Source organism: Balaenoptera acutorostrata, chromosome 19 (assembly GCF_949987535.1).
Source record: "Balaenoptera acutorostrata chromosome 19, mBalAcu1.1, whole genome shotgun sequence".
Lineage (NCBI taxonomy): Eukaryota > Metazoa > Chordata > Mammalia > Artiodactyla > Balaenopteridae > Balaenoptera > Balaenoptera acutorostrata.
Window position 1 is genome coordinate 19,292,295 of NC_080082.1, and position 27,331 is coordinate 19,319,625.

General features: G+C 50.2%; 2 protein-coding genes across 6 annotated transcripts in view; both read left to right on the forward strand.

The window, feature by feature from the left end:
• RANBP10 (RAN binding protein 10) overlaps nt 1–14,167 on the forward strand; it is a 68,858-nt gene extending 54,691 nt beyond the window's left edge. For both annotated transcript variants that reach the window (XM_007198139.3, XM_057534398.1), the window contains 10 exons: nt 1,446–1,468; nt 3,337–3,521; nt 5,927–6,039; nt 7,500–7,608; nt 7,709–7,857; nt 8,050–8,254; nt 8,996–9,117; nt 9,633–9,778; nt 10,096–10,207; nt 10,647–14,167. In XM_007198139.3, the coding sequence (XP_007198201.1) occupies nt 1,446–1,468; nt 3,337–3,521; nt 5,927–6,039; nt 7,500–7,608; nt 7,709–7,857; nt 8,050–8,254; nt 8,996–9,117; nt 9,633–9,778; nt 10,096–10,207; nt 10,647–10,777 (1,295 nt within the window). In that variant the 3' untranslated portion in view covers nt 10,778–14,167. The remainder of the gene's footprint in view (nt 1–1,445; nt 1,469–3,336; nt 3,522–5,926; nt 6,040–7,499; nt 7,609–7,708; nt 7,858–8,049; nt 8,255–8,995; nt 9,118–9,632; nt 9,779–10,095; nt 10,208–10,646) is intronic.
• Nucleotides 14,168–15,986: 1,819 nt separating this feature from the next.
• Nucleotides 15,987–27,331, forward strand: part of GFOD2 (Gfo/Idh/MocA-like oxidoreductase domain containing 2) — a 38,734-nt gene continuing 27,389 nt past the window's right edge. The window contains exon 1 of one of the 4 annotated variants that reach the window (XM_007198136.2): nt 15,987–16,173. The gene's annotated coding sequence lies outside the window, so the exon portion shown is untranslated. Of the gene's footprint in view, nt 16,174–16,304; nt 16,546–16,660; nt 16,786–27,331 lie in introns of those variants that run through there. The other 3 variants (XM_007198132.2, XM_007198133.3, XM_007198134.3) reach the window with 3 other exon arrangements.

The following is a 27,331-nucleotide window of genomic DNA, read 5'->3' on the forward strand; positions in this document are numbered from 1 at the left end:
GTCAGGATTCTGGCCCCAGGTTTACTGGGAGATCTATCATCAGACCCTCACCTGTTCTTCAGTCTTGCTGGCTTTCAGTTTCTTTTTGGGGTGGAGTTGAGGGAGCAGACAGGGACCTCTAGTCAGTGGTTTGAAAACCTCTCAGGCCAAAAGCTTAGGAGCTTCTGGAAGATATAAGAATTTTTAAAAATGGGAAGGCTATGAGCCCTTGGGAGAGTGTCCTTGGGCCTTGAGTCATTTCTCAATCTGCAAAATATGAATGCTCTGGTAGATATGCTGAGGCCCCTCTCCTGCTCAGGGCTCTTCCTATATTTAGGGTCCCTATCCCTTCTACCCTCACTTCTGATTCAGGACTGAGGTCCCTAGAAACACAGCCTCTTCTCTTGGCAGGAGGGTTCAGAGGGTACACAGGCCACTGTTAACTTGGGCTTTGTCAACTCGGAATCTCTGGGGACTCTGGGCAAGTATGGGCTGAAGATGGGCAGCTGCCGCCTTCTCTGTCTCCACTGCTCTGTCAGCTTAGAGATGATGTTGGAGCATCAGACTAGGAATGAGTCCAGTCCCACTAGTTTCTGCTGGTTTTATGACTGCTGGCAAATCATTTAACCTCTGAGGCTTACTTTCCACATCTGTAAAATGGGGGTAAGAAAGCCTGCTACCCATAGTTGGTATGAGGATCAGATGAGGTAATGGATGGGAAAGGGCCTGGCATACACAGGAGGTCTCCATAAATACATGTTGGATCAAGAGAACAATCAGGCCTAGAGAGGCATCACGGTAGATCATTTGAGTTTAGTCCTTCCTAGCAGGTTTTCCCTGAGAGGGTAGAAATGCTGTGGACAAATACCCAAATATCTGACTTCACTTCTGGCCAAGCGACTCAGCAAAGGGAAGGCCAGGGTGTAAACCTACCAGGCAGGACTTCCCTGGTAACGCGGTGGTTAAGAATCCGCTGGCCAATGCAGGGGACATGGGTTCGAGCCCTGATCCGGGAAGATCCCACATGCGGTGGTGCAATTAAGCCCGTGCGCCACAACTGCTGAGCCTGCGCTCTAGAGCTCACAAGCCACAACTACTGAGCCCGTGTGCCACAACTACTGAAGCCTGCGTGCCTAGAGCTCACAACAAGAGAAGCCACCACAATGAGAAGCCCGCGCACCGCAACAAAGAGTAGCCCCCACTCGCCGCAACTAGAGAAAGCCCACGCGCACAGCAACGAAGACCCAAAGCAGCCAAAAATAAATAAATAAATAAATTTATTAAAAATATAAATAAAATAAAGTAAAATAAAAAATAAACCTACCAAGCCCTGGCTAGTGCTTGTCCTTCACCATAGGGGAGGTGTGGTGACCAGCTCCTCCCCCAGCCATTGTGACGGACCCTCGCGGGGCCCACAGAGACATGGGAAACCAGGTGGCCTGATGACTGTTCCTTTCCCTCCACAGGTATAGCCTTCACAGACCTCCCGGTAAGTACTACTATTGGGTCTCCTGCTCTGGCCCCGGGGGCCGACTGGGAAAGGGCATGGTGTTACCTGCAAGTGCAGGGTGTGGAGTCCTGCCCTCTCCCCAGCCAGGGATGTGTGCTGTGTTGTCAGCTTGAAGGTACCAGTAGGCGGTACCTGCCAGCCTTCTCTCTCCAGCAACAAGGCCTGGTCTTCCTCCCTGACTCTTAGCAGGTGACAGAGATTTGTGGCATTTCCAAAGGCAGCTAGGAGGTGGGGGACGGTGTGGGCAGAGATGAGGTAGCTCCATGGCTCAGCTGGTCTGAACCAGTTCTGTGTGGCTTATAACCAGTGGACCTGTGTGCAAAGTATAGAAAATTGTTCATATAGAAAATTGTTCCTGAACTGTTAGGGAGCCAGGTCCCTGTGCATACCCATCAAAGATCCCTGAGGAAAGCCTAGGGGACTGAACCTGCTACTGTGCAGGGTACTCCTGGGCCAGAGAGGTGAGATTTATGGGGTTTTCTCCTCTTAGAAAAGGGTGAGGTTTCCTGCTGGCTTCGTTCAGGGCTCATCCCACCTCCTGCACTCCAGTCCTTCTTTGTCATGAGTCATCACAGGCCTTGTCACATGCAGGGCCTCCACCCAGAATGCTGGGAGCCTGGCCTGGCTCTGTGTGCCCTGGCTGGGGTCTAGAAGGAGGAAAGGTTTGCTGACTCTGGGGGCTGCTTAGGGATCCTGGGCTCCCCTGTGATGCTCTAGGAATAGGAAATGCCCCTGTGATCTGAGGGGCCTTCTGAAGCCCAGACTGCACCATGCAGGATCCTGTTAGAACCTCTGTCTATGTATCAAAATCCTTCCCTCCAACCTGGAGTCCCCAGAGAGGGGCTGTGGTCCTAAGCAAAGAAAGAGAACAGACACAGGAGGAGAATTCTGACCCTGAGTGGGGAAGAGTCTAGTGGTGGAGGTATGACATGAAACACCCAGACGTGGATGTGATGGCACTCTGTGCCAAGTGCTAGAAAGGCTGAACCCAGTGTGCAGTACCAGCACGTGGTAGTCAGGAATGATACGTGGTCTGAGGATGGAAGGTGGAAGAGAAGACTGGGGACCCGGGGACAATGAGGAGGAGGCTGGTGAGACACTGGGCTGTAGCAGTGGGAGCCATAGGAGGCATGGAGTGAGGGAGCGACCTGGCAAAAGCTGGTCAAGGCAGGGGATAGATGGGAAGCGGGGAGCCCTACACCCAGAGGGACATGCCCAAACCTCACTGGCCAGGAGATCCTCCTCTTAGTGAGCCTCAGACAGGAAGGGCAGCAGCCTTTCTTTACCCTTTTCCAGTGTCAGGGGGTCCATACCGCCTAACCCCCTTGGTCACTTGGCCATACTTTCCTCTTCCTCCCCTCCTTTCCTCTCTCCCTGCATCCCTTCCTGCCCCCTTATATACCCCCCTTTTTTGTAGCAAAGGGATCCTTGGTCCTGGATCTTTCTGAGAGGAGCCATCATCCACCCCTGCAGCAGATCTTCACGGGCACACCTGCAGGGTTGTGGAGCCCAGCCTGCCTCTCTGTGCCCTGGCTGAGTCCCAAAGGGGGGCCTTGGGCTTTGGGAACACTACAGCCTCTGTTGCAGGGCAAGAGACTCCATGTTGAGCCTGGCTTGCTTTTCTTTTGCTTTCTCCCCTCAAACTTTGGGGAATAGTGTCTCTGCTAGGGAGGTGGGCAGAATGTGGCTTAGCCCTGCCTCCCCCAGCCATGCTGCAATTCTCTCAAAGCCAAAGCAACGGCCTGCAGGAGCCAGCGCCTTCCCCTCTGTGCTGGAGGTGAGATGAGGCGAGGCCCTGCTGCCCCATTGCCCTCAGGGCCCAACTGACATTTCATTCTCCTCCTCAGGCCAACCTCTACCCCACCGTAGGCCTGCAGACACCTGGGGAGATTGTGGACGCCAACTTTGGGCAGCAGCCCTTCCTGTTTGACATTGAGGACTACATGCGGGAGTGGCGTGCCAAGGTCCAGGGCACTGTCCACTGCTTCCCCATCAGTGCCCGGCTTGGCGAGTGGCAGGCGGTGCTGCAGAAGTGAGTGCCCCGCTCCCACCCTTACCCAGCCCTGCCCCATCCCAGGGGCCTCACTCTCCTGCAGGCCCCTGTACTGCTACAAGCTGCTCTTGTGAACTTTAGTGGGTAGCATTCCTTCTGGAAAGCACTCCCAGGATGACTCTGCCTGCTGCTCTCCTGCTCCTCTCTTAGTTCAGTTCTCCAGAGCTGCTCCTAATTAAACCTTTGCCCCCTCAACTGGATCGGAAGGCCCTGTATGTAATATCACCAGCAGGGCTGTTTTCCTTCCCCAGGTCATTTTGCAGAGGATGTGCTAGTACACCCTGTGGTATCTTCCTCTGTGCACTTTTTTTTTTCCATCATAGGGAGTGTCTGTCATGCCATGACTCTGGCCTAAGGTCACCTCTCAGGGTCAGATCCAGCTAAGTCCCTTGCATCTGTGGCAGTGGTGGTGTGAAGAGGGTCCTCCCTAGGACCTAGCTGGCTCTTGGCTGATTAATTCCCAGCCTCTCCTGGGAGACAGTCTTGATGAGAATCCCAAGGGAGGCCAGATATGGTTCTCTCTTCCAGCTGACAGCTGCAGGCCTGAGTGAGGCAATGACCTGTACCCACTCTGCCAGGAGGTGGGTTAGTTTGTTAGCTTGGCTCCCAGGGGTGGGCAGAGAAGGGCTGGGCTTCTACTAGCTCTGGTCATTGCCCTGCAGACACCGGGGTACCAGAGTCCAGCGGGTGGGGGTGGGGTGCACACTGGGTTCTCTGTGTAGCCTTCCTTTCTTTAGGGATTGATATTGAGGCAGGCCCCATGGGAGGGCTGAGGCAGGGGCTAGGTGGCCAGACCCTTCTCAGGAATAGCAGCACTACTACATCTTGTCCCCAGCCCCCAGAACTTATGAGAAGCCCTTCCTTGGAGGGCCAGCACGGTGCCAGTCCCCATAGCAGGCTTGCTGGGACAGGCAAGGGGAGAGGTGGAGCTGCCCCAGCTGTGTGGGGGAGGGACTAATACTCTCAGTTGACAGGGCCTGGGCTCAGCACGTGGGTGTATTTGTTTACATGTATGTATCTGTGTGCCTGTGTGTGTTCATATGTAGTATTTGCTGAGACCTGCATATAACTCATATCTGTGATTTCATATAACTTCGCTTTATGGACATTGTTAATGGCTGTATTATCTCGCAGACACATTTGCCACAAGCCCCTTGGCTGGCTTCCCTTGGTGGTAGGTTCAGGTTATTTCCTCTCTCTTGCTTGTGTAGGTCACCGTTTTGTACATAAAGAGTTTTCCATATTTAAGATTATTTTCTGGGTGTCCTTTCAAGAAGTGGAATTACTGAGTCAAAGGGACTGTACATTTTAGTGGCCTCTGATGTGCATATGGGCGCATCTGAACCATGTTTTATCAAGAATTTTTGCCCTTGTATTTATAATAATATAAATATTATAATTCTTATTCATAATTAATGTTATAAATACATAATTTCATAATAAGAGGTTGTATATATTGACTTCTTGCTTTGCTAGGCACTTTATATGGATCATCTCATTTACCCCTTAAAACATGAGGGAACACACAGCTGAACTTCTGTGCCTTCCACATGACAGCCCTTCAGACATTTGTGTTTAGCAGTTATAATAATGACATTGACATATGCACACACCAAGGTATTCACTTTTGTACACATCAGATATGAGGACTCTACGTGTGCAGCTGCTTAGCCAGCTTTGGGTGGGCTTAAATGGTTTCTGGGCATCAGGCTTCTCAGGGCCATCTCCCAAAGATTGTGTTCCCGTTGGCCATGTTACTGCCTGAAACCTTGGCTTCTTGGGCCCTTAATTTGTTGTGTATCGTGGAGTAACTTGGGTCATGGGTTAGCTCCCCATCACCGTCTAGAGCCAACACTCCTGAGGGCCAGGTTCACCTGAGCTGGAATGCTTCTGCCGGGCGCGTGGGGCACCTGCAGAGGAGCTCCTGTGTCTGTAGAAGGTACGCACATGGCATGCATCATCACTGGGCAGCTGCCAGACTGCTTGGCTGGCTGCCCATCCAGGAAGCCCTCATAGAGACTCTCGGCAGTCTCTGGGTTTGCTGCAGGTCACAGGAGGCAGCCGCTTCTATAAGGAGATGGTATGTGCCTCTGTATGTACTTTTGTTACCATACTTGCCCGCCTGTGGGCAGTATATCCCAGAGAAACTGCAGCCACTCCTCCAAGCTGTGAGGACAGATGTGGTGACCTGCCCCTCTCCTGCCTGACTGCATGAGCACTGGGGGATGTTTTCATTTTGTTTCAGCCCCTTTGTTATTCTGTGGAGGTTGCACCTTTTAAGATATGTTTAGGGAAAACCTAACAGGGAGATAGTCTGTCCCATCAGGGGGTTGGTGAGAAATGCAGTTCTTAAGTGTCACCTTGAGCGTTTCCTTTTTTTCTAGCATGGTCTCATCTTACCTGGTGCATCATGGGTATTGTGCCACGGCCACGGCTTTTGCCCGAATGACTGAAACCCCGATTCAGGAAGAACAAGCGTCCATAAAGAACAGACAAAGTAAGGTTGATTCTCCTCTCCCCTCTCCCTCCCTCTCTCACCTGTCCCTAATTCTGCTCTCTGGCTCATGGCAGCCTTGGGTAACCTGTCAGGAGTCTGTTCAGCTCAGGTCCTCACCAGAAGACCAGCCCACAGCCCAGCCCCAGGCCCTTCTTCTGTCCCTCTTTCAAGGCCACACTGTCCAGAAGGACAGTCCAGCAGCATGGGAATGTCTCGGTGCAGCCTCCCTAGTGCATACTCTGGTGGCCTGGCACAGGCTGGGGCCTGGTATGGCTGGATCTTCCTCCATGCTTTTTTCCTTTCTCCTGCATCCTGGATTCCACTCAGCCTCCTGTTCACGGTCTTCTAGAAAGAGTGTGTTTGCATCTTACCAGTTCAGTGCCCTGCCTTTGCCACCATTTACTCAACCTTAGTAGTTCTGCCTGCCCCTGGGCGGAGAGGGGACTGAAGCAGTCAGACATGGGGAAGGCTGATGCTCCGTGGCCACTGTGGTAGACCTCTCTCTGCTTCCCGCCTCTGGTCCTGGGCTTTGCAGACAGACAAAGAAAGAGCCAAAGGACGCTTTCCTGGTGTTCATACTAGCCTGCATACTGCGTGTTTGGGGCTCTTTTGTGGAAGGAGGGTGCTGGGAAAGAGGAAACAGCCCAGAAAGGAGATAGGAAGAGGAGAGGAGAGTGAGGGAGAGTAGGTGTGTGTGGACACGTGTGTCTGTGTGTGCCTGCTTGCGTCACTCTGAGCCTGTCGTCTCTGTGTATGTGCATGTGTCTGTGTCTCCCAGAGAAGCCACGCCCAGCCAGACAGTCGGAAAGGGATCCCAGACTTGGGATCTACCCAGAAGTCGCTCCCAGCAAGACGCACCAGGCCCCAGGGCAAGAGCACGATGCCGATGGCCTGAGAGGTGTCAACGTCAGAGCTGCCAGTGTGAGGAGGATGACCTCCTCTCTCAGCAGGGGGCACGCCGCAGCCCCTGAAGACCGCCGAGACATGGGCCCTGGCCCAGAATCCATGAGCTCCCATGCCAACCCCCTGTGAAGCCTGAGGAGAGAAGTCTGTCTGAAGAGGAGCCTCTCAGGCCACGAAGCTGCCCGGGTGCCCATCCCTAGATTATGCTCCCACAGCCAGGACCTCTTCCCCCGCCCGGGTCCCTGGCAACCTGTACTCCATAGGAGCAGGCCTCCAAACTCAACCTGCTGCCTCTGGGCTAAGAGCACCCCGCTTCATTTTCCCCTCTTATTCTTTGAGGACTACCTGACACTTGACAGAAACCAGGATCTATTGTGGGGCTGGATGGCCAGGTTGTTTCTTCAGCCTCTTCTGTGAGCATCTCAGTGGGCTTGCCACTCTGAACCAGCCCACCTGACTGTCAGCTGGTCCGTGCTTGGGGCTGGCAGTGTGTAGACGTGTGGCTGTGAGGAAGGTCTGCGGCCCCTCACTCACTGCCGCATTCTTGCTCTCTACAGAGATCCAGAAGCTGGTGCTGGAGGGCCGTGTGGGTGAGGCCATTGAGACCACACAGCGCTTCTACCCAGGGCTGCTGGAGCACAACCCCAACCTGCTCTTCATGCTCAAGTAAGTTTGGGGCACCGTCAGGTCCCCCACAGCCCAGCTGGTGGTGGGCATACACAACCCGGACCAAGCCCAGAGCGTTGCTGCTCTGCTCCTTCTGCAGGTGCCGACAGTTTGTGGAGATGGTGAATGGGACTGACAGTGAGGTCCGCAGCTTGAGCTCCCGAAGCCCCAAGTCCCAGGACAGCTACCCTGGCTCCCCAAGCCTCAGCCCCCGACACGGCCCCACTAGTTCCCACATGCACAACACAGGTCAGCCACTCTCCAGAGGGCTCTGGGAAGAACTGGTGTGGAGAAGCAAGGCCACCCATACACCCTTCCCTGGGATGGGCTCAGGGCTTGCTGCTGGATTGGGGGAAGGGAAATGGGATCACTGTAGTTATTCCTGGGGCCCTGCTTGATGGCAAGCTGCCCCTCCTCTTCTGACTGTCCCCCGGCTTTTAGGAGCAGATAGTCCCAGCTGCAGCAATGGCGTCGCTTCCACCAAGAGCAAACAGAACCACAGTAAATACCCTCCGCCCAGCTCCTCCTCTTCCTCGTCGTCGTCCTCATCCTCCTCATCTCCATCCTCAGTCAATTACTCCGAGTCCAACTCAACAGATTCCACCAAGTCCCAGCCCCACAGCAGTACCAGTAACCAGGAGACCAGGTGCCTGTTCTGCTCTGCTTCTTCCTCCTGCCTTCTGCTGTGCGCCCACTGCAGCCTGTCCTTTGAGCGCCACCCTGCCCTTTACCCCCCACCTCCATCCCAGGTCTGTGCCTGGAATAGTAGCTGCTGACCCACCAGGCCTGGCATTGGCTCCAGCTTCTGGTCCAACTCTTGATTCAGCTGCCACTTTCCTTGGCCCTGTCTTTCTCCAGAGGCACTGACACTGAGAATGTGGTTGCCTCCAAGGATACCAGGCCTCTCAGAACCCCCAGGGTGTATACTAAAGGAGCTTTTACTGGGCTTAGCTTGTGGTCAGCCAGGTTGGGCAGGCAGGGTTTTTAGGTTGCAGACTGTAGGTGGCTTTCAGTAGCCCTCCAGCATGCCACAGGGATGACCTGGGTTTGGCTCCCAGAGATGCCTATCAGGACTTACCTGCCCTGGTCACTGGGGGTCAGGGGGTGTATAGAAGGGGTGTGCCAACTCAGAGGAGGGCCAGGGTGGGGACGGTCACGGAGGCAGCATGGGGACCAGAGTGGGAGTGAGGTAACAAGCCTCTGGGATGGCTGGTGTCACAGTAGGGCCCAAGTGTTAGAGCCTGGGAAACCTGGGAGCTGTCCTTCATGCCCTTTGGGGACCTCAGTTTACTCACTGCATACTGCGGCTAAAACCTAAATGGAGGCCCAACCAGGCTGCTCCAGTCACATCCCCTTCGCTAACTCCCACCTCAACCCTTCTCCACAGCGACAGTGAGATGGAGATGGAGGCGGAACATTACCCCAATGGTGTGCTGGAGAGCATGTCCACACGCATTGTCAATGGTGCCTACAAGCATGAGGACCTGCAGACGGATGAGTCCAGCATGGGTAAGGCCATGCCCCCGCATGGTGTTCCACAGGCGGCATTGCTCAGTCCCGGTGCCCTCTCCCCTCTGTGGGGGTTGGGATGGGCAGGCTTTGGTGGCTTGAGAAGCTCTATCCAGATCTGGTCCACTGCCTCCTTAGCCAATCATGAATCGGTGCTTGAGGTTGGAAGGCCTCAGCCTGCTGCCCAGAACAAGTTCCCAGCGTTTGTGGCTGGAGGGAGTTGGTGAGAGCAGACACCTTATGAACACCCTTGCATCTTGCAGAGGGTGGGAAGAGGGCAAGCTTTGAGTCCTGTCTGACTCCTAGACCATGGGCTAGGTGGACGAAGAAGAGCTCAGCTCTGGATGGTCCACCTGCTCCTCTCCGCCCTCACTTGCCTCTAGCAGAAGCTGCACCACCCCACCCTACCCCCAGCCAAGGTCCTTCTTGTCGTGTTCTCTTTGGGGTCCCCACCCTAGTCCTCCCTTTCTCTCTTTATCCCTCCTGATGTGTTCTCTGCTGGGCTCTGGGTGCAGATGATGGGCATCCTCGGCGGCAGCTCTGCGGGGGCAATCAGGCGGCCACAGAAAGGATTATCCTGTTTGGCCGTGAGTTGCAGGCACTGAGTGAGCAGCTGGGCCGGGAATATGGCAAGAATTTGGCCCACACGGAGATGCTGCAGGTACAGAACAAGCCAGGCCCTCATACAGAATGGGCCCCCATTTGGTGGTGGGGCAGGGTGACTGGGAGGGCACTGGGGGCAGGCAGCAGCAACAGGACAGTGTGGGCTCTAGTCAAGTCTACAGAGGGGAACAGGACATTCAGGGTACACCCCACCCTCTCTAGGTTCTGGGGAGGACACAGCCCTACCTGACCCTTCAGTCGGGGTATGTTGTGCTCTCCGTGGGCATCACACAGGGCACTGTATCCCCCTGGAGCCATGGAGGAGGGGGTGCGTGGTGCGTGCCACAGTCCTCTCAAGAATGCCCTGTCCTTTAGGATGCCTTTAGCCTGCTTGCGTACTCAGACCCCTGGAGCTGCCCAGTTGGCCAGCAGCTTGACCCCATCCAGAGGGAGCCTGTATGCGCTGCCCTCAACAGCGCCATTTTAGGTAAGTGGATCTAACAAAAACAGAAGCTGGCCTATGAGTACCTAGGTTGGCCCCTTCACCCCTCCCTAGAAATTGCTGATGTTTATCCAAATCTGGGCAGTGAGCTCTGCCCAGAGGCTCTCTGGTGACCCATAGGACTCTTGGGCTCCCATAGCTGATCCTAAACCCTGACCTCCCTCTGCCCAACTGAGTTGGCTGGCTAGATCATGATGGGCCCTAGACTATGACCCTGGGCCTTGGCTAGCTCATTGCTCTAAAGAAAGCTGAGATTCACAGGCAGGGCCATGGCCTGGTGGCTGGGACACACTCACACAGAGACACATGAACGCTCTGTTCCAAGAGATTCTGTCCACTCCCCCAACCTTCTGCTCCCAAGGGAACTTTGACCTGGGCTTAGCCCTGAGCAGGGTAGTGACCAGGCCTTGTCTCTTCTCCACAGAGTCTCAGAACCTGCCAAAGCAGCCCCCTCTGATGCTTGCCTTGGGCCAGGCATCTGAATGTCTACGGCTCATGGCCCGAGCGGGCCTGGGATCTTGCTCCTTTGCCAGAGTCGACGACTACTTGCACTAGCTGACCACACTGTCTGGCCCCACCTGGCCCTCCCTCGGCCCCAGGGCTGGAGCAGCCCTGCCCTCCATCGGCACCTGGTGCAGGGACCTGGAAGCCACGGGCAGAGTCCACTCCTCCTGCCTGGCCTCCCCCGTTCCTTTCCTTCCTTCCTTCCTTCCTTCCTTCCCTTCCTTCCTTTCTTTTTCTCCCACCCTCAGTCTCTCTCTCTCCCCCCTTCATGTGCAGCGGCCTATGACACAGTATTGTCTGGTTACTTCTATTTTGAAAGAAGGGGTTTGTTTTGAGGAGAGGTTGGGGTTTTTTAATCTTTTTTTTTTCCCCTCCTGACTGAGCCACCAGTATTTATCTCTGGAGAGTTTGTGCTGAGCTGGTTTCTGCTAATTTAGTGGTGAAGCCTATCCAAGTTGGTGATAGCTTATTATTTTCATAAGTAAAAAAAAATGAGATTTTATATATATATATATATATATATATAAATATATATATTAAAAAAAGACACAGTATTTATCGTAGTGTTAGTGGTCCAGCACCTCTTGGGTGAAGCTGTCCAGACACCATATGTTTTTGAGTCCAACTCATTAAAAAAGAATCATCTCTGTCACCTCAGCCAAGTGATTCGTTTATTTCAGGCTTCCCCTTTGTTGAGCCACAGGCCCAGCTGCAGCCTAGGGAAGCCCAGTAGGCTTTGGGGGCCACATAGTGGGCAGGTCAGGCTAAGCTGGTTTGCAGCATCTGAGAGGTGTGGGTGCCTAGGCCCCTGAGAGCTGAACTGAGCAGAGAACTGCAGGGCCAAGGGTCCAGAGAAGAGATGAATTGGCCCGGGGCTACACAGCAGAGCAAGGGAGTTAGAGGGTCCTTGGCTAGCACGCTATCTACCATTCTACCCTGCCTCTCACTGCCTGCCTTGCCTCTCTCTCTCTTCCCTTTTCAACATCCTGCCTACCTTTGTTGGTAAGATGGCCAAATAATTCATTTACTCTAAATTGATTGCCTGGAAATTACCTGCCTTTGACCCGAGAGCTGCTGAGTATCAGGCTGCGGGGAGGAAGTCTCCATACCCAGGACAGAGACCCTTGAATACAGGGGCTGCCTTCTTCCTGCCTGGATCTTCACCGTCTCTGCACAGCTCTGATGGAATTGATGCTTTCTGTTGAAAAGCCAGGACCTTGTGGAGACAGATTTTTGGGCTGCCAGTCAGTCGCTGGAGTGGATGGAACCCTTGACCCCCTAGGCCAGGCCTCACTGTAGCTGTGCCAGGCAGCTCCTTTGCAGTTTGGCCCCGGCCACTCTTAGGAAAGACTGTTAAGAATATTTGCTGGCCAGAGGAAAGGACCTCATGGGCTTTACAAACGTCCCACCGTCCATGTCAGACGGATCCTCACAGCTAGTGGGTCAAAAATAGTCCCGGTACTGCCATCAGGGAATCAGGAGAGGAAGGGTTACGATGCTGCCAGGACTTAGGCCGGCCATCTGTGGAGAGGACAGACTGCCCAGGAGGAAGAAAGGGAAGAGGCCTACCAGAGGAGCACCAGGATGGGCTGGGATTTCCCCATCGGCCTCACAGTGGGAGGGAGTGCCCAGGCAGCCCCTGCAAAGGGGCAGGGTCAGAAGTCGAGCTTCCAGTCCCTGCCTGGATCTGGGCTGGCCAAGCTCCTGCTCTCCATCAGTGGATTCAGGAATGGTTGGTGTGGCCTGAGATATTCAGTGCCCACCAGGACTCGCTGGGCCTACAGCTGGACAACAAGAGAAATGATTGAGTTGTACTAACTGCTAGTGATGGGCCCAGTGGCCCTGTGCTCTCCCAGAATTCTGCCCTGGGACATGATCCTGTAGGCTGCTGCTTTTTTCTTGGTCCCTACTAGGGCCCCAGCTGGCATCCCAGAGACCGCAACCCATCAGGGAGGTGTTGTCCTGTCTGTAAAGGAAATTCATCCTGTGCAAACCGGGGGATGCCTAGCTCCCAAACCAGGAAGTTGGAAACATCAGGCTCTTAAAATGGTCAGAAGCAAGCAGGATTGGGAATTAAAACCAGAGGCTTTTGCAACTGGAATGAAGTTCAGAGAACATCTACTCCAACAATCCTCTCTTTTTATAGATAAGGAAACAGGCCCAGGAGATTAAGTGACTTGGCCAAAGTCACACAACAAATTAGGGCAGAACTGGGACTAACCTCATCCCTGAGGATTGGACAACACTGTTTAGTCCTAAAGCTGAATGGCGGGTGAGGGGTTAGGCTGGCGAGGCCTCCAGCAGTGTCTGCGCAGCTGGTACCTTCAGGGGTGTGTCAGGGATGGGGATGGGTGCCTGGGCTTGGGTTGTAGAGCAGCTGAGCGGCCCAGGAGGGCTCAGGACAGCTGTGTGCTGCTTGGGGTTGGGTGTCCGCCTGCCTCACACTCAGTACCCATGGCCACCTCCCCATTTTCTGTGCCTTATCTCACTGTTTCAGCTGAGTCCAAGTTGTTTACTCTGTTCCTCTCCAGAGGGGCTTTCTGTCCCAGTTGGACAGCATAACTTTGGGACATAAGCCTTTGCCCCACAAGCCGTGGAGAGGACCAAACTCAAGCTGCTTGAGCCCACTGTCTTGCTGATAGTCCAGGCCTGCCTGCCAGCCCGAGGAGCCCCTTATGCACACCCAGTCCTGCCAGCCTGCTTCCGGGAGCCGAGAGTGGGGAAGGCACCTGGGAGGAGTCTCGGTGAAGAGCTGAACTTGAACCAAGGAGGCAGGAAGAAGACCTGGCTCTGTTGGGTTGTTCAGCCCTGGGGGAGCAGCCTTCCCTACTTACCTTTTCCTCTTGCTTCACCAAATGGTCGCTCCTTCCAGAGCAGGAACTGGCGGACACGCAAAGAAAGCCAGAACCCCTGTTCCTCACCTACATGGGTCTGTGGCTGGGTGTCGGCCGGCAGAACAGGGACACCAAGAGATGGAGAAGCGGGGACTGCCCAGCCTCCCAGCACCTTCCTACCCCTTAAGCAAGCACAAAGAAGATGAGGCAGAGACCTGTCAGAGCTGAAAGTTCCTTTGGTCGCTCACAACTCAGGTATGCACACTGTGTGGCAGCTGGGCAGGAGAGCCCTACTTGACCACCAGCCCCGTGCACACGGACCTGTGGCCAGATTGTGGACTCTGGCTGCCTCAGGCGCCGCCTCTTTGCATTGGGTTTTCCTCCATTAGTAACTACAGCCGACACAGACGTCCTCCACAGTTGTGCACACTGGTTCTGCCTTTGTCCTCGCAATTTGATACTTGGCATTAGCATGAAACTTGTGGGTGTGGGAGGGTTTAGAGAGAATTCTAACACAAAACATCCTATTAAATTGTACTTGAGAGATGAAAAAACTCCTGTTGTATTTTGACAGAATTATTTTTATTAAAATACACATCCATGAGTAGTCACGAGTGTCTGGTCTCTGTTGTGAGTCTTACTGGGATTGGCACCCTTAGTGTGACACAGCCATCCGGGAGGGCTTGGCCCCTTCCCAGTCTACTTGTCGAGTGCCTAGGCCCCTGGTGTCTCAAGGATTCTCAAGACTTTTGCAAGACCCCAAAGAGCATAGATACTTAAAGCTTTGATTCTCTCCCACGAAACAGCTTTCATCTGAGACAAAGAAAAAGTAGCAAATACAAAAAGGTGGGCCATAGGACTTCTCCTCAAAGTAAGATTTTAATGCATTCTAAATATGCTCGCTCCAAACACTGGTCAGAACTCTTCTGAGGGGTATTAAGGTTAGCTTCCTTTCAGTCTGAGGAAAAAGAGCTCATGCTCAAAATCCCAGTTTGGGTGACCCCAGAAAATTAACCTTTCTCAGCTTCATTTTCCCCATTCTTAACATGTTAGTCCTGCTTCCCTATGGTGACAGAGGATTACAGCATGCATAGGGCAGGGCTTGGCACCTAGGGACACAGTACATATGACCACCCTGCCTCCATGAGGATGCCCCCTAGTGTGACTGGCCTGCTCCTGCCTCAAGCTGCCTCCTCTGCTCCGAAGGCACCAGGGTTTTATGCAGAGGAGGCATAAAATAGATTATGCTGCTGTCCACCTGGAGACAAGACTAGAAGCAAAGAAACCATCTAGAAGGACAAGGCCAAACACAAGAAGGCAGGTTTGAGAAATATTTAGGGGATGTTAGCACCACAGGATGAGTGACCGGATGTGAGGGAGATCGGGGTAGCAAGAGACAAGGCAACTGCAGGCTTTTTGTTGGGGTGAAAGGATGGATAATATAGGGATATATTATCCACAAGATAATACAGGGAACAGAAGGGAATGGGTGGTGGCTAAAAGTCACTGGAGTGAGGAGGTTTGCTGGAGAGCATATAGATCTATCTCAGAGAGACATGTTTCCTGGAACTGGAAAAGGGTTCTGTGACCCAGTAAATAATGAAAGCTGTCATGGATGCTCACAGTGAACATCACCCACTAATTGAAAGTTCTAAAAATCCTGTGTTAAGATGTGTAGCTTAACCCAGCATTTTCCAAACTTAATTACTACAGAGTGCTTCCCTCAGGGGCATTTTACAGGACTCTCAGGGAAAAACTAGTGTACAGGGAAGAGTGGAGTATTAGATTAAGCACAAATGTCCTGGTTCTATAAGTAAAGCCACAGTAAATTCATTTCCCTCCAGACACATTTCCAACATAGCCTGTTTTACACTAAGGCTTACAGGTTTATTTCGCTGCTCTAGCGGACAGTTTGGTGAAACAAAGGGTAGTCCCGTTACAAAGTGGTATTTATTTGGGGGAAAATAGGTTCCAGTAAAGAGATGAGGAGGACTGAGGTCACAGTCTTGAAAAGCACTGACATGTAAGGAACAACCAAAGAACATCCAGAAGAGGACCCCAGACAGGCACGAAAAAGCGAGTCATTAGGAGTCAGAAAGCCGCGAAGTCCGGCGAATTCGAGAGAACTGTCGTTCTGCAAAGATACATCGTTATCCAGCAGCAGACCTTCCCTTTTTCTGGGACAACCAACGCCCACCACACTACTCAGAACCTCCTCGCTCTTGCTGCTGGGCAACGGACCGGAAAGAAGCCTAGGCTGGGAAACCTCTCCGCCTGCTGCCTCCACCGCCGGAAACGAATGACCAGGGCTTCCAGCCAGACTGCTTAACCTCCGCCCCCAACCAGCGAGCATGCGCAGCTCTCGGCCACGTCCCCTCCCTGCGCTGGTCCACCCCCGTCAGGGAGCATGCGCAGACCTCCCGCCGTCCCGCCCCTCCCTTTCCAGACCCCGGTTCCTTAGAAACCAGGCGGCGCGTTCCCGGTGGCGGCGCGCTAGATTCCGGGGCCCGTGCGACCCCGCCAGCCTCCCTCAAGGAGGGCTGGTGGCCGCCGAGACCCGTCCAGACCCTTGGTCTCCGGTGCGGCGCAGGGCGGGGCATGCCAGCTTGCCAGGTGAGAGGCGGCCGGCGACGGCGGGTGAGGATGAAGAAGGGCATGGCGCGGCGGCGAGCGGGCGCCTGCCGGGCCTCCTCCGCGGCCCGGCGCCCGAGGTCGGAGGCGGGGATATGCAGAGCTGGGGCTGGAGGGGGCCGTTCTAACAGCCAGCGCGGGCTCGGAGTTCGGGGGTCGCCCCAGAGTTCGTCCTCCCGCCTCAGAAATAGGACCTGCAAGTTTGGTCGTAGAATTTTAGAATTTTGGCTCCTGGAAGGACCTCGGCCATAACCCATCCCTTTACTGGACGCGAAAACCTAGGCTCCCCCGCCCTGTGCCGAGCAGAACCCCCTACCTGTGTGAGGACCGACGCTTTGTGGATAAGAATGTGAGGTATGGGAACCTCAGACAAAGGGCTTGTGGGGTAGCTGGTCCATCGTCCTTCAGAGTGAGATGGTACTTTTGGGGGATAAATCTTTAAGAAAAGAGCGTTCAGGTGGCAGGTGGGAGAAGGGACACTCCAGAAGGTGCGGTGGCTCTGCCAGTCCCGGAGTGTCCACTGGCCAGATCTCCCTGGGCCTGACCTACCTTTGAAGCTCAAGAAGGAAACAGATGGACTTGCGAAGACAAAAGGTGAGGTGAAGTATTCTCAAGGCATTATCAGATGAATGGTGAGGGAGGAAGAGGGGGCCGGGAGATCAGGACTTGTGAATGGTGGTGTGAAGAGTTTACAGCAGCATCTAAAGAACAAGACAGGAGTAGAAAAGTTTAAAGCTGCCTTGGATAGACACCAAGGAAGGTTATAAACCTTATTTATGTTCATTGTTCCCACAGTGTCATGCTGAGGGCAAGACACACGAGGAAGGAAGTAGGTGGCTTTTAGTATCCAGAAACTGGTCGCACAGGGCGCAGAGGACCTTTGTAAGCTATGGGGCACAAAGGTCTCAGAAGGAAGACCCCTGAGTCTGTGACCTTCAGTTGAACGGAACAACTATTTAAATTAGAAAAGACACTTAATGCATTATTGTGATGTGGAGAGATATGGAGAAGATGGTAGTCAGGGAATCTAGATACATTCTTATTTATTTATTTTTGGCTGCCGTTGGGTCTTCGTAGCTGGACGCGGGCTTTCTCTAGTTGCAGAGAGCAGGGGCTCCTCTTCGTTGTGGTAGGCGGGCTTCTCATTGTGGTGGCTTCTCTTGTTGCGGAGCATGGCGCACAGGCTTCAGTAGTTGTGGCACGCGGGTTCAGTAGTTGTGGCTCGTGGGCTCTAGAGCTCAGGCTCAGTAGTTGTGGCGCACGGGCTTAGTTGCTCGGCGGCATGTGGGATCTTCCCGGACCAGGGATCTAACCCGTGTCACCTGCATTGGCAGGCGGGTTCTCAACCACTGCGCCACCAGGGAAGCCCCTAGATACATTCTTGATAAGGAAACTCATTTCCTTCTGAAAAGCTACACCAGGGAACAAGAGTTTTAAGGCCATCCATTTTACAGAAAATGTGAAAAAGTTACTGCTTTTGGACTAGGAGTTTAGAGAATTTATCTGTACCAAGAGCTGAAAATTTTCAGCAGACAGTTCTATTGGTAGACACCCACCTGACCCCCACCATTTTACAGCTAAAGATTCTATTGTGAGAGACTTTCTCTTACCACCTGGTTGTTCTATACCTTTCCTATGGAATGATTGGTCTGGATCGGATCTGTTATTTTTATTTGTTGGGAAAATTCAAATATGTGATTTCTATAGTAATACTAGAACCCATTAGTAGTAAGGATTAGCAATGAAAAAAAAAGTACTCCCCCAAAAGACATAAGTGTTTGTAATATGGGGAAAAGAAGTGTGTGATTTTTAAAAGATGGTCCCTGATTCTAATCATCGAAGTCAGTTTGTTGCTAGCTTGATAAAACTAATTTTCACTGTGTATTTGACTTTGCCGCAGGGTTTTTTTTGTTTGTTTGTTTGTTTTTTACCCCTCAGAGTGATAAGAGAAGATGCATTGAAGGTATGATAATGTTAATAGGTCAAATTAGTTTAAGGAAGAAAGCTTTGTTCTTCCTTTGTCCATAACTATGGCTTTTGCGGCTTTGCATTTTATTGACTTTTCTTCCATCTCTGGAAATATTTGTATAAATACCTCAAGAGATAATGGGGTATTATCAGAAGGATACGTAATCTGTGGGGGAACGTTGGCACTGTTAACCAAATCCTGTCAGAAAAGCTTTATGAAAATTATTGTATTCTGTGTAGAAACCCTCATTACTTTAGCATTGGCCCAGATAGAAGACAGACAAGTAGGCCAAAATCAAAGTAGATGGAAGGGAGCAATTACCACCTGTGGCACTGGATAGGGGGTGGGAGGGTGCTTTGAATGTCAGTGCAAATACTTGCTTGAATGAGCATTTAGAGGAGATAATGCTTAAATGTGGTGAGTGTGCCCCATGGATTTGTGTGCATTATTTTAGCCCCTCTAATCAGAAAGGCACTTGTTTTCAGAGGAGAAAGATGTGCACACTCTCAAAGTGTTTCTTCATTGCTATGGCAATGAAACCTTTGACAAATAATTACTTAACATCCATTCCATTTTCTGGGACAGCTGAGGGCAGTTATCAAACCTGGCCTGTAGTAAAGTAATCAACAGTATTTAACAGGCCAACTTACCAGATAAATCAGTAATGCTAGCAGGATTTACTTTCACTGAACTGCTTTTCTAGTTATACAATAAGAGGAGAAATAAAATGGGGACACAGTGTAATCTCATGTAGGAAGTTGTAATACAGAGTTGGTGTTCGGAAAACACAGGAATCAGCGACCACTCACTTAGAAGCAGAAGAGCCCTTCTGATGCCTAATAAGTCACTTGTGTGTTTTTATAATAGGAGGTCCAATTCTAGGATAAATCCACTATTAGAATTGGACAGTGTCTAGAAAAAAATTGGTTATTTTGCTGTATTTGATAATTCGTTTACAGTATAGTAATAGGACATTATTTTTCTTATATACAAATAAAAGCAGCTTTGTATTAGTAAACTTCAGGACAGCCTAAAAGTCCAAATTACTTGAAAATTTAGATGTCAGGTGTTTTTAAGAGTGGGGAATGAAAGATAGTTGAAATAAGTTTGGGCTCGTGAAAATCAGAATGATAAAAGATACTGAGAAAAACATGAAAACAGTAAGACTTCCCAGCACACTAACGTTCACTTATGAATTAGCCATTAGGTCAGGAATGAGCTCATTAAAGTACCATGTCTTTAAACCCAGACAAAGGAAATGAGAAATGGAGTAAATATTTCTTTTTCATGATGATGGGAATGAACACTTAGAAAATAGGATTAAACATTAAGAAGGAAGAGGTGAATGTTCCTGCATTACTTAAATACACTCAAACCCTACCCTTAACACGTGTTCTTTAGTTCCTGCTCTTAGAAGGGGAATTGCAAGTAGTGCCTTTGTTCTAGGTACTGTCAGTTTTCAAGGTTGCCAGTGACAAAATGCCACACTCTTTGGGACCCAGCATTGCCAGGAATTGCTGTGGGGATACCTCAGTCTCCCCACCACCTCTCAGAGCCATTCCCAGAAGCTGCTTCTGTAACGGTTCCTATCTGTCTTCTACTATGAAAGATTAGGAACGAAAGCTTTGAGGAATGGGAACTAAGTACTGAGCGCAGTCTTCCTTTCTGGCCTGGGATAACTCTGCTCCTCTCAAACTGTCAGCTCTCAATTTCTCATGAGAATAGATAATCCCAAAATACAACTGGAAACGCTTCTACTTGGCTTTGAGATTTACCATATCACTTTACAACCTCAAAATCTTTATTATAATGAGTAAATATTAAAACAAACAAACCAACAAACCCCTCCTGAAAGTTTCTTGCTTGTGTAAAGAATGATACTGAACTTGTTTTCTCTCTGCGAGCCTTCACCCCTTCTTGCTCTCTGACTGTATTAAAAATGGTGGAGGGAGGGGCTTCCCTGGTGGCGCAGTGGTTGGGAATCTGCCTGCTAATGCAGGGGACGCGGGTTCGAGCCCTGGTCTGGGAGGATCCCACATGCCGCGGAGCGGCTGGGCCCGTGAGCCACAATTACTGAGCCTGCGCGTCTGGAGCCTGTGCCCCGCAGCGGGAGGGGCCGCGATGGTGAGGGGCCCGCGCACCGCGATGAAGAGCGGTCCCCGCACCGCGATGAGGAGTGGCCCCCACTTGCCGTGACCAGAGAGGGCCCTCGCACGAACCGAAGACCCAACACAGCCAAAAATAAATAAATAAATAAATAAAGTAGCTATAAAATTAAAAAAAAAAAAAAAATGGTGGAGGGAGAACAGTGGCAGGGACGGGGCAGCACTGATGTTTCCTAACTCAGGTGTCATGAACCAAACAGTCGTGCAGTTACCTAGGATAATGAATTTACATGCATGTATTTGAAAGGTGACTGTACAGATCTTACGCTGCTTTCTAAGACTGCTGTTTCTTTTGGTGCTCTTTGATGAATAGTTTTGACCCTTAGGGTCTCTTTTGGTGCTTGTTGATGGATGGTTTTGTGTTACAGCATCTCAAAGCACATTTTAGGATGTACGTGGTTAATGGTTTCTGCAGCTCGGTGGTGGTTCCTGCTAGGAAATGGTTATCATCTCAGAGGGGCCTCTCTGGGGGTGGCTCTGGGAGCCTGTGAGACGTGTATTTGTCATCCAGGCATCCTCTCATGGTCAGGGAAATGGGGGATGGTAGAGAGATCAGCTGTACTTCCTGTTACTTTTCAGCCTTTTGCACTCATATTCCTGTGCCAGGTGCTAAGGGGACATAGCTTGCTTTTTGAAGCAATGGGGGAAATGATTGAACATAGTATTTCTTATCTGATCTTATTTTCGAAACTAAATCATTGTGCTTAAACGGCTGTTTTGGTTCCCGCAGCGGAAGGCTTGCTCCTGATCATAGTGGTTATTCTTTTAAAATTATTGTCTTTCTTTCTCCTTCCTTCACTGCTTAATATTCCTGATATGCTAAGATTGTTGTCCAAAGAACATTTAAATGCCTTCAAGTAATTTCCAAATTATTATAGAAGTGTTAACAAATACCTTGAAGTGTTAAGTTTCAGGGACCTGTTATCTCCTTAATACAGTCTTGGTCCTGAAAGAGCTTAGAGTCTCAATAGTGAGGTAAGACATTGAGCGTCATTTAAACAATACTCAGAAAATTCTAAAATACTAAAATGAATGGCTATTTTCAGGTGGGCATATCCCATATACATCCTGTGTTTTGCAACCGGCCTCCTTCATTACACATTAACCAAAAGGAAAACAGGAAAAAGGGGGTGGTATGGCAAAGACTGTCCTGGGATTAGATTATTTTACAATCTCAGGTTTAACACAGCTGAACATGATCATGGCCTAGTTGGTAAGCAGTTTTCCACATACAAGTGGAGATGTTTGTGAAGGGCACCAGGCATGTCCAGTCACTGGAGAACTACTCAACCTTCCTGGTGACCAGAGGCCATATAACAGAGTTAGAGAACACCGGTCAGGGTTGTTGTGTTCTGGGGTGCCCTAAGAACGTCCTACACCCAAAATCTGAAGGAAGGCAGATAGGTAATTCTCTAAAGTGTCTCTCGCTGCCATAGAAATAGCCATTTTCACAGCAACAGGATGCTTGTATCCATATAGAAGGTGGAAGACACAAAGAAAACCTTAGTAAATTAGGTTTGCACATTGAAAAATGTTTTATTATTATAATTAAAAACTCATCCTCTTCTTGGGATTACAGGTAAAACCAAAGTATGTAATACACCTCACTCTAGGGTTGGCTACTTCACATGCATCACAGCCAAGTGTGCTTTACCTCAGCAAAGGCAGAGTCTTTGTCACATGCCTGCCACTCATTGTGTTCCTCTGTCAAATTATTCCTTGGTATTCAACGGTGGGTGTAGCAAGAAGTGGAAACTAAGCTCCAGGAACCTGACCTGTCTGGATCACTGCTCTGTGCCCCACCTTCTGGCATAATGCCTGACTCATTGTTGCCCTTACAAATATTAGGGAACGAATGAGGAAAGAACTCTGGTGACTGGATATTGTACCATTAAGTGGGGTGAGGGAGCACAGGAGAAGGAGAGGAAAGATGATTTTGGGTTGGGAGAAGCTGGTAGGTCTCTCAGGTGGGATTTCCAGTAGACACTTAGAAGTATAGAGCCAGTTAAGAACGTTTTCATGGAGGTCTGAGTGAAGTTGAAGGATTAGATAAAATTGCTCTGTGAGAGAGTAGGGCTGAGGATGGAATTTTCAGGTTGATGTCAGTCTAGAACTCATTGTTAAGGCAATCTTTGAAAAAATAATCTTCTTGTTATTGCCAGACTTTCAAAAGCAATAAAGAATTAATACAGCTGGTAGATAAGTACTTTTTCTTACTGTAATCATCAGCTGAAACTAACTTTCAGATCTAATAATTATCCAGATACCTCTGTGGGTGTTAAATTTACTTCTCCTTTATGACCCAATTTAGCTGACCCTTTTGTACATTGGGTAGTTACACCTCATTAGACAGGTCATTAGGCCTTTCATTAGTGTCCCTCCTAGGACACTGTGTGGAGGGGAGTGCAGAGATGGGGAACTGGCATCTTTGGCTCGGGCTGGGTGTGCTCTCCTGCTCTCTGGTGGCTGCCTAACGGTTTTCCTCCGTGTCAGCTTGTAGAAATGGGGGAATAGCATTTCTTTCCTTGGTCCTGTTTGTGTTTTTGCTGTCAGTGAGAAGGCAGCGATCTCTATGTCATTGAGTCAGTGTAAGACACTTAAACAAACAAATCATAGAAAAGCTAAACCTTCCCACAGAGCCTTTGGATCATTGAAACCCAGGGACCAAAGTATTTGTCATAACTCATGTGTAAAACTCAATACCTGTTTGTTTTGTTTGGCTTTTATTTTTCAATGGAAACATACATGTAGGTAAAGAAACACTTTCACATTTATCTGAAAGCAGTCCTGCAGAAAGCAGTGCTACCCTTTCAGACTATAAGTACAAGCTGGTTCATGGGGAGCTCTAACTGAACTGCAGGTAGTCCCTCTGCTATGAACATGCAGTTCAGAACTCAAGCTGCATACTTCCCCTGGTTTCTGCTCAGGCTCGGGTGATGAGGTGTGGTTGTCTTCCCTCTTGGGTCCAGCTCTGCTATCCACGCAGTGACAGCCTGTCTACCACAGTGGCTCAATTCCAGGTGTTGGGAGGCCAAAAGGAGGGCTGGGGGACAGTTAGACATACCTTCCAAATTAGTTCTTGGTACATGACTGATGTTGAAGGCCACATGGAAGGCTACTTATTTCCCCACCAGTTTCCTGGGTTTTGCAAAATGAGGATTGAGCTTAAAATTGACCTTTACATTTTAATTTTATCTCCTTTACCATGCTCAAGAATTATGCTCTTATGTTATAGATCCCTTTGCAACTGGATGTTACGTCATGGCACCCCCCTCCTATGGTAATGTTCCACGTATCAGTTCTGGAGCATCATTCAGAGAAGCTTATATTCAGGAAATTCGCTGGTGGTCCAGTGGTTAGGACTCGGCACTTTCACTGCCGGGGCTTGGGTTCAATCCCTGGTCAGGGAACTAAGATCCCGCAAGCCCTGTGGCGTGGCCAAAAAAAAAACAACAAAGAAGCTTATATTCTTCAAGATTTTAGAACATATTTTATTTAAAATAGGAAGGAGAGACTTCCCTGGTGGCACAGTGGATAAGAATTCGCCTGCCAATGCAGGGGACACGGGTTCGATCCTTGGTCTGGGAAGGTTCCATATGCCATAGAGCAGCTAAGCCCGCATGCCACAACCACTGAGCCCGTGTGCCGCAACTACTGAGGCCAGCGCTTCTAGAGCCCGTGCTCCTCAACAAGAGAAGCCACCGCAAGGAGAAGCCTGTGCACTGCAACGAAGAGTAGCCCCCGCTCACCACAACTAGAGAAAGCTGGCGCGCAGCAACAAAGACCCAACGCAGCCACAAATAAATAAAATTAAATCTTAAAAAAAAAAAATAGGAAGGAGAAGAAGAACTTGAGCAGGAAAAACTGTTGCCTTCTAGTCAGTGCAGCTACCACAAAGGCTTTGTTTTGACCTGACTTCTTGATTCATCTGTTCTAGTACTTATTCATTTGTATGCTCATTCCTCAATCATTGCTTAGCAGCACCTACTCAGCTTCAGACACTGCTCTGTCCTGGTGACAGCAAAGTGTGAGACAGGCAACCTCTTGACATGACAGATCCCAATGAAGTGTGACGGGCACTGTGAAAGCCAAAGCTCAGGCACAGCTTCTCTGAAGAAGTGATGTTTAACTGGAGACCTAACAGATCTGAGGAGTTATCCTGAGGAAATAAGAAAAGATTGTTTCAGGCAGAGCAAACAGTTTGGACCAGAATCTCAGGGCAGGACTGAAAGAGTTAGATTTGGTAGCTGCTAGCATGCTGAGTGCAGTGTAAAGGGGAAAATGCTAAGGTGGAGAGATGGGGAAAGGCCCAACCCACACTGGGGAGAGCCCATGAAGGAATTTGGGCTTTATCTTAGGGTCACCTAGAGGCTGGGGAAGGAAGTGGTCAGGTCCAGGAGACCCGCTGGATGTCTGTTCAGGGAACCAGAGCAGTGGATGAATTCAAGGGGCCTTAAGATGTCCAGTTGATGGGTTGTAGGGATGGACTGGCTGTGGGGGCAGGAAGGCTTCACTGCAGCCAGAGTGGTTCCTTAGGAACTGGTTAGGTTTGAATCACTATCACTTGTTTGAGTCCACTATCACTTACTTTCCCTTCACGATTGTCTGTTGGCATTTGACTGAATGTAGCCCCAAAGTGCTGGGTCACTGTGGTCCTGCAAGCCTTGACTGATTATTTATTTATTTACTTACTTATTTATGTATTTATTTATGGCTGTGTTGGGTCTTCGTTGCTGCGCGCGGGCTTTCTCTAGTTGCAGCAAGTGGGGGCTACTCTTCATTGCGGTGCGTGGGCTTCTCTTTGCGGTGGCTTCTCTTGTTTCGGAGCATGGGCTCTAAGCGCGCGGGCTTCAGTAGTTGTGGCTCACGGGCTCTAGAGCGCAGGTTCAGTAGTTGTGGCTCACAGACTTAGTTGCTCCACAGCATGTGGCATCTTCCCGGACCAGGGCTCAAACCTGTGTCCCCTGCACTGGCAGGCGGATTCTTAACCACTGCGCCACCGGGGAAGTCCCAAGGCTTGATTTACAGTGTGCTTCTCTGTTAGAGAGAGGAAACTTGACTACAAGGGGTCTGAGCTAACTGATAAGCTTGAGTCATGTCATGTAGAGGAGTGGTGGTAGTTGGAGAGACAGTTCTGGGTGAGGGCCCCTCTTGACTGGTCAAGTTGTAGCTTAAGACTGAGAGCATCAGCTCATTTTCCTAATCCCAATTGGCAGACAGAGCTATTCTGTTATATGATGCTTTCTTTCCTAAACCATTAAACCAGATTCTGCCCCAAACTATTTAATTAACAATGTAAGTACTCTCTTTATTACATTTGTGAACATATCCCAAGATCATACAGAATTATTTACAGTTTTGATGAGTTCAGTATATACGTCTTGGTTTATTGATCAACTATGCAGGAGCAAGGTCTGAAATCTTTCATTTTTTTCAGCAAATATTTACTGAGCACCCACTACATATCAGGCCTTGTTCTAGGAACTTGGGGGTATAGCAGTGAACAAAACAGACAAAAAATTCCCTTTCCTCAAGGAGCATGCGTTCTAGCAGGGGTGGTAGGATGAGACCAACAATGGGAAGATAAACCTGGTTCTGATAAGACAGCTTTTGAGTAGAGACCTGAAGGAAGTGAGGGAGTGAGTAAGCCAAATTGATATCATCTGTACAGTAGAGGGAACTGCCAGCACAAAGGCCCTGAGACAGAGACATACCTGGTATGTTTGAGATACATACAGCAGTGAACCGCTGTGGCTGGAGCAGAGTGAGCAAGGGGAAGAGAAATTGGGTATAAGGTCAGAAAGAGGATAGGGTGCAGACAGATCATGTAGGGCCTTTTGTAGGTCAGAGGAAGAACCTTGGCTTTTATTCTAAGAGAGGTGGGAAGCTTGTGGCGCCTTCGGGCAGCGGAGTGGCTTGATCTGACTTACATTTTAATTGCGTCACTCTCAGCGCTGTGTTAACAGTAGATTGGGGGTGCAGCATGGGAAGGGGCAGGGTAGAATCTGGGAGACCAGGTGCGCTGTCGTAGTAGCACTGGGGAGAGGTGATAGTGACTTGAACTAAGGTGGTGGCAATAGAGTAGTAGGAAGTGCTTGGATACAGGATGTGTTTTGAAGGTAGAGAGCCAGCAAAACTTTTTTTTATGGATCAGGTGAGAAGTGTGAGAGAAGAAGAAGGATCAAGGACTACTCCAAGGTTTTGATTTGAACAGTTAGAAAATTTGTGTTACCAGCTCCTGAGATGAAGCCATTGTGGGAAGAGAGAGTTTGGTGGGGAGAAACATCAGGAGTTTAGTTCTGGACACCAAGTCGAAATGTACATCAGATAGGCGGTTGTTTTTACTAGCCTGGAGCTCAAGGAAGAGGACCTGGCTGATAACTTTGGGAGTCGTCAGAGAATAGATAGTATTTAAAGCCATGAGACCAAATAGGATCATCAGTCATGAGCCAGGAGCAATGGTTACCACAGTCATTATCAGGAGAAACTAGCAGAGAAATGGCCAGAGAGGTAGGAGGAAACACAGCTAATGTCACAATCTGTTTTAAAAATAAATTGGGGGACTTCCATGGTGGCGCAGTGGTTCAGAATCTGCCTACCAATGCAGGAGACACGGGTTCGAGCCGTGGTCTGGGAAGATCCCAGAGCCCTGGTCTGGGAAGATCCCACATGCCGCGGAGCAGCTAAGCCCGTGCGCCACAACTACTGAGCCTGTGCTCTAGAGCCCACGAGCCACAACTACTGAGCCCGCGTGCCACAACTGCTGAAGCCCGTGCGCCTAGAGCCCGTGCTCCGCAACAAGAGAAGCCACCGCAATGAGAAGCCCATGTGCTGCAACGAAGAGTAGCCCCCGCTCACTACAACTAGAGAAAGCCCATGCGCAGCAACAAAGACCCAACGCAGCCAAAAATAAAAATAAATAAATTAAAAAAAAAAAAAAAGATTGGGGAATTCCCTGGTGGTCCAGTGGTTAGGACTCCGTGCTTTCAACACGGAGGGCGCGGGT